The 16,347-nt window shown below is 35.5% G+C and overlaps 1 protein-coding gene across 1 annotated transcript in view; it reads right to left on the bottom strand.

Annotated features, from left to right (window-relative positions):
• The window catches only part of SNTG2 (syntrophin gamma 2), a 139,997-nt gene that overhangs the window by 32,539 nt on the left and 91,111 nt on the right, over window positions 1-16,347 (bottom strand). Inside the window, exons 11-13 of the mRNA XM_071742457.1 lie at window positions 15,085-15,123; window positions 6,894-7,010; window positions 409-480 (exon numbers count right to left, since the gene is read on the bottom strand). Coding sequence (XP_071598558.1) covers window positions 409-480; window positions 6,894-7,010; window positions 15,085-15,123 — 228 coding nt within the window. The remainder of the gene's footprint in view (window positions 1-408; window positions 481-6,893; window positions 7,011-15,084; window positions 15,124-16,347) is intronic.

Raw genomic sequence — 16,347 nt, 5'->3', positions numbered from 1 at the left:
TAATTTTTTCTTTTAAGTCACTGCCAATGAAACTGCTGTTTGAAACATGCCCATGTTGTTGTAAGCCAGTTTGGAAGTAGTAAGTAGCTTGAGCAGTAAGGTCACTTAGTGTTACAGAGAACTCACAGAATCAAATCAGAATTGTCATGGTTGGAAAAGACCTCTAGGATAATCACATCCAACCATCAACATTCTCCCTCAGTAAAGCACTTTGAGCTTAATCCACTTTTCATATTCTCTATACTTGCACAGCAAATGCACTAGTTATTACAAAGAGGTTTTTCTCACACAAGAGGAAATATTTGAATCTTTGCTACTCCTAGTTGAAATAAACTTGAGCTTATCATTAACAGCAAAACTCAAGCTTTCTTTATTAAAGAGTGTAAATGTAACTGTTAGAAAACCTACCTTGTGAATTTTAAATAGCACCTCACAGAGGTTATATACTTTTTCAGCTCGTACCCAGTCTAATGTGCTTACCTGTAACACCAAAAGAAAATATTAACAATACATTATTTATTCCAAAATCACATACAGATGAAAAAAATTATTTTACCCATTTATATTCTACTGGATCATCTAAATATTGGCACGTTACTATATTTAATAACCATTTAGAATACACTGTTGAATATTCAAGTTTTACACACAATGCATCTACAGTAGTTTTACAACAATTAAAAGGTATTAAATAATTTCATTTATTTTTTCACCATTACTACTGAAGTATTATGGAAATCTCTTTTTAATCTCTGCGGTGAGTAACATACATAAGGATTTTTGTTTTTCAATATGCTAACACAGAGAACCCAGTGTCTCAAAACCCAGACTCTTCCGCCTTCATATCTCAGTTAAAAAAAAATCTTACAATCAGCAGACCAAGATGCATTCTTAAATTCATACTTGAGTTTATATATGCAATGGCATCAATATATTCATATTTATATTAAAAACTGAAAAGGACTATGTGACTGAAATATTTGACATTATGAAGAACGTCAACTATGTGCTTAATAATGAATAGGTAAATAAATTTTTTGTTTTCTTTTGATTTCATTACTTTATCCTGTTGACATGACAGGCTTTTAAAATTTGACAGTTAGAATGATACTTGAAGTCTTTCCCTAAATTCTAGTTCATGATATAATGTGAATATCTGTTTATCTGGTTTTTTTAAAAAAACAATACACAGACTATATAGTTCAAGGGGGAAAACCCCCAAAACCTATAAAGAGGAAAAATACAAGGGGAATAGATAGTATTTTGTTTGTATATTTCAGAGCAAAATCCTGGCTCCTGGTGAATGCACAGGAATGGCTATATAGATGCATGAAGAACCTGACTAAGTTGTAACTCTGAGGTTTTAAAATGTGGAAATAAGAGTTTGGGGACTATAATAGCAACTTGGATACTTTAAAATACTAGGGCAGATGCAGCTTTTTCCTGTTCCTGCCACTCTCCCAAAAGGAAAAAAGTAAAAAAATGAAATTCAATCATTTAGGTAAAGCAAAATTTGTCTGTAAAATATCTGGCTTCTATGGATGAAACTTAACTAGGAGAAAATCTATGAAATTCAATAACAGATTCTTTTCTCTGTATTCACACTAACATATAGTTCACCTATAACAACCAATCTTGTTTCTAATGTTCATTATGAACCACATGATTTTTTAAAAAAAAACTTTTAAGTTGATTTTCCAGACCTTCTAAAATTCTAAACCATTAAGTACAATGGTAATAAAATGGTGAAAAACCAAACTGCTAGAACACTTAGGAGCAGACTGATGTAGCTTCTGCTGGTAATTAAATGTTATTTCGGAGTGCTGTTGGAAGAGTAATGTGAATTTGTTAATTTCTTTATAATCTTACATCCTCCCATATCCACTCCAATTTAAGCTAATGAATGTTATTATCAAGTAGACTTCACAGCTTTGGGCTTCAAAGCAGTGTTTTAGAATTCACTGAGATCTTTCTTAGTGTGGAAAGCATCCCATGTGAATTTAGACATCAGAAAAATCTAACTTTAAAAACTTAATCTAATTCTTAATAATCTACAAATAATTCCAAGATAATGGAAATAAGAAAATTAAGACAAAAATTAAGAAAAAAGGCAGCACTTTTCTCCCAGGTTTTCTAAATTTAGATTAGATCTTTAACTTCTAGATGATTAAATGTAGATGAGATGAATCATCTATTGCAAATGGAACTTAAGACCTCTAGAAGAGAATACTCTGTCACCACATCTTTTTTGCGATATAAAGGGACTTCTATTCTAGGGTTCTCCATTTGACAGTTTTTATGTTTAATAATCAAACGACAAACATCACTTGAATAAAATGCATGCTGTAGAATATGTTAAAGCACTTCATAATAAATTAAAGCTCAAAACATTACAAAGCTACCTTTAAAAGTACTTAGCACTACTTTAAAAGAACTTTGTTAAATGTAAGTCTAACATTAGCTGGTTTAGAAAATGAATTTATAGGATTTTTAGATACTACATCTGTACTGGCACCCTTCATAAAATGTTGCAGTCTTTAGAGTCACACATTTCCAGCCTTTAGATTTCTGTTACTTCTTTCTTTCTAGTTATTTATTTAATATTTTAATTGAGTTTTGTTCAAATTATTGCCTAGAGTAAGCAATATCACAAGTTTAAAAAAATGGAAAGTGAGGGATTATAAAGCCAATTAATACAGAAATATTTATCATTTCAGCATGCTCACACAGAGCAAGTAATGAAAGTCTTAAGCTGTTTTGAAAAGAAAGTAATGAAATAATACAGGTTTTGACCCATTACTGTCAATCTTCAAAAGCACTTCTCATGCTTCCTGCAAAACAAGGTATATAGCCTAGAATGGTGGCTTGTTCATTATCTGGGCTTGAATTTCTTGAAAGGGAATATTATTTTCAATCTCAGTTAAAAGCAGAAGGATCCTTCCTTCCTATTTCTGGTTAGACAAGATACAGAAGCATAAGCACTGACTTAATTTGCTGTTTGTGAAACTTGAGTTTAGTGACACAAGCTGTAACCTAAAAGCTGTTGTGACATGACTGAACTTTCATTTGCTCATATTCTTTATTTTGATTCCTGAAGATTAATTTAAGTTCTTGAGTTTTGGTTTGGTTTTCTTGTTTGGTTGGTTGGTTGGTTTGGGGTGGGTTTTTTTGTTTTGTTTTAGGGTTTTTTGTTTGTGTGGGGGGGTTTTTTTGTTTGGTTTTGGTTTTGTGTCTGGTTTGGGTTTTTTTTTGCTGCTATTAATGATGCTACAATGGTGACACTGCTGTGCCATGAAAATTCAGTCTGAATAGTTTAGCCTTCTCCCCATTATATTGTTCATCTCTTTCATCCTTTGACTCTCTATAACCTCCTATGACTTTGTCAGCAGAGGTACTCTACTGATGATGATAACTGACAGCAACTATATAAGCCAAAATTTTCTTTTACTGTGTATTTTGGAGAAAGGCTTCTATACTTAAAGCCAAGGGTGAAACTGTCTGAATATCATAGAGTGCAAGGGCATCTGGAGAACACAAACACTATGTTGAGAGGGATTTTAAGGAGGGGAAGCAAATAGACTGCAAAGGGATACGAGAGTCCAAACAAAAAAACCGACATGATTTTTAATTTTCTCAGAACTATCATAGTATGTTTAAGTTTAAAATGTTATTGTTATAGACTGCATTGCTTTAAAAAAAAATCAGAAATATATTTCTAGTCAATGAACAAGCTGGAGAGAACCAGAAAAGTTCACAAAAAGTCCAACATCATCCATTTCCTTTAAAGGATGTTTCAGTCCTTTAAATGCAGGAACTTGAAGTTACAATTTTAAGTCCATAATGAGAGACTGAAATAAGTGCTACAAAAGAGTTTCAAAAGTTTTAAGTATTGCAAAAGTACTTTTTACTTCAGCATGAGTTTCTGTGTGTTCCTTGTGTTTTAAAAAAAAGCACTACAGTGGATTTCTAAAAATAAATTACTAAAGTCTAGTGTTACTTAAAACAAGCTATCTGAGCACCATTTCAGGCTTGTATTCCACGTGTAATTAGCTTTGTGGGTTTGTGTTATAATTTTTCTTTCAAATAAGAAAGCAAGCAATAAAGCTAAATTCATTTATTGACATTTGTTGACATAAATGTAGTCAACAACAAACTGAAACAAAGTTACTCCCTAGCTTATATTATAAAATAGGAATTAAAGATTTCCATGTCTATTCAGAGATCAGAACTAAAAGATGAACTAGAAATGGGAAATAAATATGGGGTGCGTGTAAAAGCGAATCACACTCCAAAACTCACTAAAGTAAAAGGGAACATAAAACATGATCTCTATCTCCGTAAGTTCTGAATCAGATTCTGGAACTTCAGTGCCTTTCCACCTACCCAAATATTTTATTTTTAAAAATTGCTTACATTTATAGAGTAAAACTTAAGGAAAAACAATATTTATTGATGTTTATTACTGGAATACAGAGACTTCTGCACTATCTGACAATTAAGTAGGAGCATCCAATCAACACAGAAGTACTAAAAAGGTCCAGGCAAAAGATGAAATACTTTTAGGACAAGTGTAGTTCATTTCACTGGTCTCTTAATTCACTCTTCAGAAGACATAGTGAGCCAAATATCACTAAAACCAAATATTAAAAGATATGGTCTTGAGATGAACTATGATATAGCAGTTTATGAAGCCTGAAGACCTCCAAAACAACCAAAACTTGATGGTCCAAAACATGTTATTAAAAGAGCAGTCAGATTCTAGCAAATATATGAACAAATAGAGAGTTTTGTGTCAGAAAGTTCACCAGAACCATTCACTGTCAAGTCTATGCCCTCCAACTGACCACCACCTGTTTCTTAATATGTTACATTGACTGTAATTTGCAATATAGATAAATACAAAGTATTTAGACTTTACATAGCAGAACTATCTAACATCCAAAGCACTGCTCATGTGCTAATTGTATTATGGAAGCTTTTCTTTACTGCAATGTTTTTCAAAGATGGAACTATTTCTGTTACTTTTCTTAAAAGTAGAAGCAGCATAAACAGCGATTACCTAACTGCCTTTGCATAAACCACTTCAGCACTATTTATTTAATCATGCTGAAAAGGATAGTTAAAGCTAAGAAAACACCTCCAGAGGTAGGGCTGCTTTAAGACCTGAGTTTAAAAAAAAACATGTTGAGCTACAAGGAAGACACAAAAAATCAAACAGTACAAGCCTCCTCTACTCATAGCATATATTTCATAGCTAAAATATTTCAATTTGCTAGAAATCTTCAATGACGTGAAGAGTAGTTTTCTTTTGAATAACAAATTTGAATAATAACTCTCCAATTTCTTCACGGATAAGAATTCAGAATCTTTTCAAAGTCTAAAGTTAGACAGTAATCTATCAGATGTTTTTAGAATGTAATGTAATACTGCTTGCCTATTAACATTGACACAAAAATAATTTTTTCTTGTGCAATGGTGCTTTTCACATGCACAGTTCTCTGTAATATGTCACAACTCTGATACGGGAATTTATAAACGAAACCTATAAATTTCTTCCACACAGTCAGACAAGCCACTTTATGGATGCAGAAAGACAATTCACGCTAATCACACATTCTTGATACTTACTTTTATGCTAAAGCTCCTAAATTTTTGGAAATACCATCCACGATATTGTTGAAATGGAGTATAAACAGAATATTACTTGTGTGGGAGACCAAATGAAGGGACAGGTCCAGCCAGGTAGTAGTCTTGACACTCCTCTGAACTTGTGGTCCCCTGAGACAAAGAGCCATTTGCTGGGGGTGGGGTGTGCAGTGATAAGAGAAGGAACTTGGCAAGAACAAGATGGAGCCTCCCTGAGCTGTACCCATAAACATCTCCAACAAGCATTCACAGAACCTTTTCCCTGAAACAAAACTTCTTGGAATGGGGTGGTCTAACTAGCGTAAAAAGGAAGACTTTTGAGGAAGACCAGAAGCCTTTAAAACAGCCTTGAAGAGTTACAGGAGTGAAATAAGAAGACTGTAGCTTGCATACCTTAATTAATCTCCTGAAGAGGAACCTGGTGAAATAACAAAGAAAACATCATGCTGACACTTGAAGCCAGCAGAACCAGTGGTAACTGGGGAAAAGGTTAAAACACCAGGGGTAGACTGAGACCACTGACCCAATTCAGGACCAAAAAGACATTTCACTCTTTTTGATTTGTTTAAAGCAAAGGTTCTCTGGAGAAAAAAAAGAAAGATAGGATAAAAAACCTACCATGTGGTAAGTATGGGTCACTTTTTAGGAGTTTAAAATTCTACAGTCCATTTCTGTTTCATTTATTTTTTTAAGGTTTTTTAATGAGAAGTATTATTTAAGTAGTTTCTGGTGCAATAGAATTCTTGTTACTGTGTAAATTAACAAAGCAAAATGCTGTAATTTGTTCAAATTGTACACTTAGCTCTGGATTCTCTGTAACAACTTAATCCCTTTCCTGTGTGCGAACTCCAGAAACATCTATGAATAGTATGCATGGTGTATTTAATGATATATCTTGTCTTTAAGACAACAGAGTAACTACCACCTCATTACATCTGCTGAAAACCTTGGAATAAATAAGCTAAGAAATAGTGGGTCTAAACAACCAGAGAGAAATCTGAGCCTGACAAGTTTTAAAATTAAAATACTCCCTCCCTGTTAAGAAATCTTTGAACTATCCACGTATGGTCAGATTTTCAGAGGATCTTGAAAAAGGTTAAATACTTTTTGAAATTCAGTGGCACCTGTGGCTTTAACTTCTTTTAAAATCTCATCTGACAATTTCACCTTGGTAAGACAAAAAGCCCCAGACATAACAAACAGGTCCCATTTACAATGAACATGTCACAAAAATATTATTTCTTTACCGGAGGAGTGGTGAAAATGTAGAAGGATGAGCCTTTCAGTGCCAGAAACTTGGATTTGTAGAGCTGAGATGAATCAGTTCCTTCAAGTCTCTCATTTACCCATCCCATATGTATGACCTGTAAAGGTAAATAATTGAAAATTAAAGTTTTGTTTTTCAGTGGAGAATAACATATATCTGAATAGGTCAGGTCTTTTCACAAGGAAGAGTGCTAATATAAGGACAGGATGCATCATCCACTTCTTCACATTTGTTTCTTAACACTCCTGTACTGGCGGATGGTATCACACCAGTGTGTCCTTGAAGAGACAAACTTACAGTACAGGATGTCTTAATTTTTTCTAAAATAATCTCAATTTAAAAAACCACTTATATTTGTCTCAGCAGACTCTCACTTGAGCCATCAGAAAACCTATGTGTACTGAAATAGTTCAGCCAGTAGTTTATAAAAACCCATGATCCTATCTATAACACAGTAAAAACAGGGACACACTGAAATTTCTGTTACATGTTCTGCTAAGAAAATACATCTGAACGAGATAAACTACATTTATATGAAATCAGTTTTCTGTATGCTTATATCTGCCACTGTTAACAAAGTGTTCTTGTCAGACTGATCTTTCAGAAATTTTATGCTTTCTTTTACATACACGTTATAGCATGATAATTTATGTTCTCATAGAATCAGATGACAAATTCATTTGTTAACACAACTTTGCATTAACACAGCATTATCATACATAGAATCATAATAGAATGTGTTGGGTTGAGAGGAACCTTTAAGGGTCATCTAGTCCAACTCCCATGAAATGAGCATGTCTTTATATTTAGATAAATTAATTTTAATAAATTAAATTAAGAAGTAAAACTGCATTCTTCTTTTTTTGAGAAAAATACTAATTTATAAAAATATAATGCCATAGTGTGACAGTAGAATATAATGAATGTTGTTACCCCCAAACCAACAAACTTAAACATTTTAGGCTTCATTTTGTATAGAATAAGAGGAACATTGGAAACACAACACCTTGGTCTCCAAGCTGGTAAAACATGGGTTTGATGGATGGATCACTTGGTGGATTAAGAACTGGCTTGATGGCCACACCCAAAGAGTGGCTGTCACTGGGTCAGTGTCCACGTGGAGGCCAGTGACAAATGGAGTCCCTCAAGGATCAGTGTTGGGACTGGTCCTGTTTAACATCTTTGTTGGTGTCATGGACGGTGGCATTGAGTGCACCCTCAGCAAGTTCACTGATGACCCCAAGCTGTGTGGTGCAGCTGACACCTTGAGGGAAGGGATGCCCCCAGAGGGACCCTGACAGGCTGGAGAGGTGAGCCCATGCAAACCTCATGAAGTTCAACAAGACCAAGTGCAAGGTCCTGCATGTAGGTCAAGGTAATCCCAGGCACTGATATAGGCTGTGAAGTGACGGGCTTGAGAACAGCTCTGAGGAAAGGATTTGGGAGTGCTGGTGGGTGAGAAGTTCAGCATGAGCCATCAGTGTACACTTGCAGCCCAGAAAGCTGACCAGAGCCTTGGCTGCATCGAGAGAAGTGTGGCCAGCAGGTGGAGGGAAGTGATTCTCCCCCTCTGCTCTGCTCTCATGAGACCCCACCTGGAGTACTGCATCCAGTTCTGGAGCCCCTGTTACAGGAGGGACATGGACATGCTGGAGTGTGTCCAGAGAAGGGCCACGAGGACGATCAGAGGGCTGGAGCACCTCTCCTATGAAGACAGACTGAGACAGTAGGGGTTACTCAGTCTGGAGAGGAGAGGGCTCCGAGTAGACCTTATTGTAACCTTCCAGTATCTTAAGGGGTCTACAAGAAAGCTGGTGAGGGACTTTTTAGGATGTCAGGTAGTGACAGGACTAGGGGGAATGGATTCAAACTAGAGATGGGAGGATTTAGATTGGATGTTAGAAAGAAATTCTTCACCATGAGGATGGTGAAACACTGGAACAGGTTGCCCAGAGAGGTGGTGAAAGCCCCAGCCCTGGAAGTTTTTAAGGCCAGGCTGGACAGGGTTCTGAGCAACCTGAGCTAGTGGGAGGTGTCCCTGCCCATGGCAGGGGGGGTTGGAACTAGATGATCTTAAAGGTCCCTTGGAAACCTGAAAATCCTATGATTCTGTGATTCACCACTTTATTTTCATACTGCATAATCAATTTGAGACTACTGTTCGAAACTGCATGGAAAATTACCCATACATCATTGATGTATTATTAAGTCTATAACATGTTCTACTACACTTTCCAAAAGTTCCTGTGGGAATAAAATGAGCAATCACACTCATTATGAGGAGATAAAACAAGTCACTAACAAAATGTAATCCAATCATAGCAGACAAATGAAAATGCTTATTTGCACTTATTGTTTTCCTACAGCAATAAAGCATTAGATGCTGCAATGACTAGAAACATGTGCTACTTTTAATAAAGCAGTACAGTTTTTATGCAGTACTTTTAGTTAAATAGTTATGAAAAGTCAATGATGCAAAACACTCCAGGGGGAAATGAAGAAAGAAAATCAAGTAGATCTCTGATGTAGGAAACATCTCAACAGATGGGTATGCTTATGCAATTAAGGTGGGATAAGAATCTACAACAGATGCCAACTTGGCCTGCAAGTTAAGAGCCAGTGTTGTACCATGAAGCACAATGGAACAACACATAATTAAGAGAGCAAAGAGAAGTACATCTTGAGGTAGCTTAAGTAATGTGGTTTTTTGGTCTTTCCAAATCAAGTGGTAAACTGCATTTTTTTAAAAATACTATTATTGAGAAAAAAAAATCCTTAGTCCTTTCACATATGTATTTGTTAAAATGGCTAATATTCAAAACAAAATGTTCTTGAAACTACAAAGGAACCTAGAAATTCCATTCAAGTGTTTTATCTGCTTTTGCTCTAGAATGAAAATTATACACCCAAGCTAGGCATGGTTTGAATGACACAAATAGCAACCTCTCCATACTAAGCTGAAGGGAACTATGAAGACAGGTATGTATCTGAATTTGTGTATATTCTCAAGACTTGGTTCCTTGTTTTCTGTGGTTTTTTGGTGAAAATTTAGGCTGATATCACTAATAACCTGTTCCCATATAGCCTATTTGTTCAAGTGGAGATACAAAACACAAAAATCACTCTTGAAGCCAGTTACCAGTAAGTTGTTTTAGTGGTCATGCATTCTTATATTACAAGTACTAAAAGAGCTGTACTATTTATGCACAGGAACTAACCAAACTAAATAAAAGAGGAAAACTTGGGTCCTTCACAATTCTTTGGTCTTATACCTCTACTTTATTTTTTAGCAATATTACAACAACAGTAAAGTACATCTAATAATTTGTTCTCCTGCTCAACAAATACAGACTTAAATTGTTTTGCCTGTAGTCTGGGAAAATAAAAAAGAAAACCTTTCAAACTACAGGTGCTTGTTATAGCTGCTGCAGAACAACCCTCAAAGAAGAAAAGTCAGTCTGAAAATTCAGTCTGAGGTTCCTTCTACAAATTATACCCCAATCAATAAAGTGGTAACTCTGCTTAAAAATGCATCAATATCATTTTAATAAGATAGTAATACTGAAGAAGGCTTGATCTTGTGGTAGTAGTAGTTCAGTGAAATCACGGCTGTGTGATAGTAGATGGAAAAGCAATAGGTTCTAAAAGCTGTGAAGAGCAGGTGCTTGTGCAGAAAATTATACACTCTAAAAGCTTTCTCACAATCCACAAGGCAGAAATATATGAAGAAAAGGGGAAAAAAAAGAGTCATTAATATTTTTAATAGGCTAATAGCTAAGGGAAGCTTGGGAAGTCAGCTTAATCAGAGACCATGATTCTTCTCTGAAGACAGAACTGCCTTGTGCACTCAATGCTGGAAACATCTGTAGATGCAGTCAACTGCTGTATGTTGCTGGCATAAAAACATTGGTATTTTTGGATTCATCCATTGCAGTTTCTCATGGAAATGTTAAACAGCAGTTTCTCCTGGAAACAAGCTGTAGGATAAACATACAGTCTGAAACCAACCTAAGTCATAGAATCACAGAATCAGCCAGGTTGGAAAGGACCTCTGAGATCATCAAGTCCAACCCTTGATCCACTTCCACTGTGGTTACCAGACCATGGCACTGAGTGCCACACCAGTCTCTTCTTAAAAACCTACAGGGATGAAGAATCCACCACCTCCCTGGGCAGCCCATTCCAATGTCTGATCACCCTCTCTGTAAAGAATTTTTTCCTAATATCCAAACTAAACCTCCCCTGGCAGAGCTTAAGTCCATGCCCTCTTGTCTTACTGATTGCCTGGGAGAAGAGACCAACCCCCCCCGGCTCCAACCTCCTTTCAGGGAGTTGTAGAGAGTGATGAGGTCTCCCCTGAGTCTCCTCTTCTCCAGACTGAACACCCCCAGCTCCCTCAGCCCTTCCTCACAGGACTTGTGCTGGATCCCTTCACAGCCTCCTTGCTCTTCTCTGGACCTGCTCCAGCACCTCAATATCCTTGAGCTATTATTTATTTATTAGGAGAAAGCAATGTTATTGCTACACAATATATATTAAAAATAGTTTTGTTTTTGAGAAAATAGGGGGATGGGGAAAGATAAAAAAAAAATTATCTTAAAAGTGTATGTGAAGGTTTCTTTTATTCTGCAGGATGAAAGCAAGTGAACATGTTCATGGTATATCTGGGGCAGCTCTTCTGCTATTAAAACCAGCCTGAAAAACCTTCATATCTGAAAAGTTCCTTACTTAGAATTATGATCATATAATTATAAAAAACAGAGTGGAAAAAGAGCTTCAGAGAAATTTCATACACTATTATCTCTAAAATGCAGTACACCACGATAACTATTTTGTTTCTAAAAATGCATCCTTAATCTCCTAAGGATCTCCAGTAATGGATACTTCATAATTTCTCTCAACAGTCTCTATTAGTACTTTGTAGTCTTTACTGCAATATAAGGAAGTCTATTCCTCATATAAAACATGAATAGTTTTTGCTGTAACAAGAATTTAAGAATTTAAGGCCTTTTTTTTTTGCCCTGTGCATTAAAAACTCAAATGATTTTGGCCTTAGACTGGAAGAATAAAAAAAGCTTTTTTAGTTCATAAAAAGAGCAAAAACTCAAGAACAAGAATATGTAGCTTATTTGCCATTTTTTTTCCCACATCTTTCCTGTTACTCTCTGAGCATGAACTTATCATTCCTGGATATTATTTTCATCCTTCCTGCCCTGTTTTCCTTTCAAGCTGTCCACAGTACCCATGGAAAACCTCTGTCAGTATCTTTTCGCAAACACAGTGCTAAAAATCAGATGCAACATTCTTGCCAAAGCCTTACGGCAAAATTCAGAGCACGATGCTCACCTCTTTCTCAAAAGCCCCAAAGGAGACAGGGTTGTTATGGTGTGCAGGTAAATGGCCAGCCCTGACCTGATGTGAGAAGCTGCTGAACATCCCATAGAATGCAAAAGGAGAACCTGGCTGACTATACCAACCATGAGGCTGTACTGATAACACAGTAACAGTATAACTAGCAGGTGAAATATATGAAAGGGAAGGGAAGAACGAGCAAATTCTTTGTGGGGAGAAGAGAACTTAGAAGTGTGGGAGTAGCCAAACTATGCCAGTTAATTCATGACACGGTGCTGTTTAACAGTAAAAATATGTTAATAATAGCTACACTACTACTACCTTTACCACTACCTCATTCTAACTTTGGATCATAGACACAGAGCAAAGTCCAAGCTTTTACATGTTATTTTGGCAAAGAAACCCATGAACCCAGCTGGTTTAGACCTGGGAAGCAAGATCGTACTCTTTTCACTCCAATTTGCTTAGTTGGGTGCCAATTGAATTCATCATGTTCTGGAAATTCAGTTCCCAGTAAAACACATCAGAGGCAAAATGAAAGACAAGGAGAAAGCCAGGCTTAGCAAACCAATTTTTTATGTTCTTGACACTGCATTCCAGTTTGTCAATACCCTATGAAAAACAGAGTCTGAATGAAATCTATCCTGATGCAACTTTATCCTTTTATGAAAGATTAAGTTGGACTCCAAAGGCAATGAAGAAAATTCACCACAGGCAACACAGTAATGAAACTCTAAGGACCTGTTTATTTCTTAATTCTTGTACATACTCAAAACCAATGATAAATTTGCAGCAATCACCACTTTTACTTCAGGGCAGCTCTTCAGGTGACCTTCAATCTCTTAAGCCTTTCTTTTCTCTAAATTTTAAGTCAATTGCACAAACCTATTAAGGTTTGTATGAACTTAATGTAATTGATATTAATAGGCTCCATTAATCAGAGGTAATCAATTGATCTGAGATCAAATCTTCCTCTTGTTTTCAGTTATCATTGAAAAATTTTATTTATTTCTCTCATATATATATATATATAAATATGTGTGTGTGTGTGATACATTTCGGTTGCTTTTAGAAGAAATTTTCACAGGACATTTTGAAGTCTGAATTTTTCACTTTTGGTCTTTTAGTATTTTTATTTTTGCTAGCTTTATTTACCTGATCTGCCCAAATCCATTATAAACTTTTTTTTTTTTTTTTCCTCACTCTTTGGTGGAGAACAATTTGATGTTTGTTGCTGTTAGTCCAACATTATATATTCAACACCTGAAATAAAGGTCTTAATGGTAGCTGACCTTTTCATATTTGGAATGGAAAAAATGGGATAGATTTGTACTGCCTAACTTTACACATACTTTACATGATATGGAAAGAAGCTGCTCTCCTTATGACCTCTGTATAGTCAAGATGGGAAAAACAGCTTGTATCAGGATGATTTAAAGCACTGGAACAGAATAATTTTCTGCACTGCCTATCTAGGCAGTTTATGGAGATTATCCTGTTTATCTAGGAAATCAAATTAGGTAGTTAGTGATGGGTTGTATGACTCTTCTCAATATTATTTGAAAGCTGAGGAAGAGCATGTCTTCCTGTTTTTTCAACTAATCTCATTATGTATTCCCAAACTGATACAAATAAACTTTGAATGGCACTTGTAGGAGAGAGTTCATGGAACACAAGATACCCCCATTGAATAATTTTATCTCAGGCATTAATAAACACATTTTTCAGTTCAATTAATAATTAAAATCAATTCAGATAGTAGTTAAATGCTTCCAAAAAATATATTTATTTTGGTTTTGGTGGTAACTTGTTCATCTACTTTACACAGAATTAAAGCCTGTGGTGATTTTTGAGGTATATTTTTTTATTCAAAGTACTGACCCAAATACAAGAAAACGTTTTCCTGTGTAGGAATATGTTAGTGGTTAAATATTTTGAAGAAATTCTAGAAGAGTATATAAATGCCCAAGTATATTTTACAAAAAAGTTGAAAAAATGGTGACATATGACAGAATATACAACCTGCCAAACTAATAAATATATATTTCATTCCAATAAGAGGAGTTTTTTGACTGCTTTCTGTAATGAAAGTTAATAATAAGTTTCTGCAGTATAACAATATAAAACACACCTTGCCTGATTTTCACTTTGATAATCTACAAATCCAGCATTTTTGGATACAGCAGAGACTGGGTTCTTTGTTGCTAGGTAGTGATTCAATGCAATCAGTTCTCCTCTCTACACTTACATCAAAGGACACAAAAATCAAAAAAAGCACTTTGCTCTGCTACAAGAAGTAAGAATATTTCCCACTGCAGCAAATTCATTGGGGTCTTTAGTTAGCTGAAGCAGAAGAAATATCCCAACAGGCTTCCAAGCTCTACAAGTCCTACACAACCATGGCAAACAGACTGCACAAAATGACACATGCAACCAGACTTCATTTGTTATACATTCCTTTGCTATCTGTGTACCATATGTGATGTAAATACAGGTAACTCATCAATCTCACTTCTGTAACACTGCATGCAAACATACACTGTGCTTCCCAAGACCTGGTTGTGAGTTCCTCTCTCCTCTCATTTATTTCATGTCCCAAACCAAACCACTTTTCAGATTACAGCATTGGATTCTCCACATTACCATCGATTAGTAAGAATGTGCTGTATTAAGAAGGTGATTTCATAACTTCAAATCATAGAAAATTTGGGGTTAGAATTTTACAACTAACTAAATGTGTGTTTACAGGCTCTACAAATTTCACAACTTAATTCCATCACAAGAATTTTAAAAACTGGATAATATAATGGAAGTCTTACCTGGTCTGAGGGAGAACAGCATTTATTTGCCATTTTCATCTGTAAGAGATGGAAGAATACAAGAGATATTAACATGGTGAAGAGCTTTTGTGATGCAATTAGCATAGATGTAGTTATTGTATAGTGCAGTACTACTTCCAGATTATAAGAAATTAAATCATTCAGTGCACAAATACTAGATTTTTACTATTACACTAAACTTACAAAACTTAGGACTCAAAAGACAGGAAAACTTGTAGAAGAGTTGTCATTAAATTCATCATAAAAATTTGCACTTATGAATTTAACTTTGCTGCTCCGAGTGAAATTATTATACTGTATTGTTGACAACGCAGGTTTAAAAAATTAAAAAATTGCTTAAGCAGATCTATAAATGAGTCATGTGATTCAGTACTTGTGAAAAGTATAAAATGTGTACATAGTTGAAAAGAATATTGTTTAGAATTTCTTGTTTTAGTTTACTTCTCAATCTAAAATTGTGTGTCTTTTTCCTTTCTGTTCAGATAATAAAGAATTTCCTTGACTTTGCCTTTTCTCTGTTAGTCAGTTTGCACAAATGAGTGGTGGACAAACCCTGATAAATATTCCCTTCTTTAAAGTGAAATGCTTCTTTGAAGTGCAGCATTAGTAAGTGTAGTAATGATATGGTATCTAGACAGAAAAAAGATTAAATTACTGGAAAGTTGGCCTCCTCTACATGCAAGGATATAACCTGCAAACTGTCCTAGAGTTGATGAGTTCAAAGGATCTTGTTGTCAAAAAGGCTGTTTTATAATAAGTGAAAGGACTGGTGGTAAAAGATCAAAAGCTCCAGCTACATAGAGCATAAACCACAATTGTCACCACAGCAAAAGAATAGAAGAAATTTCAGGCTGTTCTGTGTGTTCTGGCCACACAAGATTTGTAAGATCAAATCTGTGGAGCACCTTTGGAAGCAGAGCTATGTCTGCAGCCACATAGCTCAGTAAATATGGTGATGCTATTGCTTGTTGTGGTGAGTGGATTCTGGTGAACTGCTGAGGACACACAGTTAGTCATTCCCTTCTCTCATCCCAGCAGGAAGGGTGAGAGAATAGGAAGAACAATAGCAAGAAAACTTGTGGGTAAAGGTAAAGAGAGCTTAATTAGTGAAGGAAGCAGGAAAAAAAAACAACTGATACAAAGCCAATACAAGATACTGCCTGCCACAAGCAGGATGGACTGGAAGATCAAAGGGTCCAACTGCATGATCTTTCAGGTCTTTTCCAACCTGAACCTATGATT

Source organism: Heliangelus exortis, chromosome 3 (genome assembly GCF_036169615.1).
Source record: "Heliangelus exortis chromosome 3, bHelExo1.hap1, whole genome shotgun sequence".
Classification (NCBI taxonomy): domain Eukaryota; kingdom Metazoa; phylum Chordata; class Aves; order Apodiformes; family Trochilidae; genus Heliangelus; species Heliangelus exortis.
Note: the sequence above shows the minus strand (reverse complement) of the source record. Positions and strands in the feature narration are given on the sequence as shown.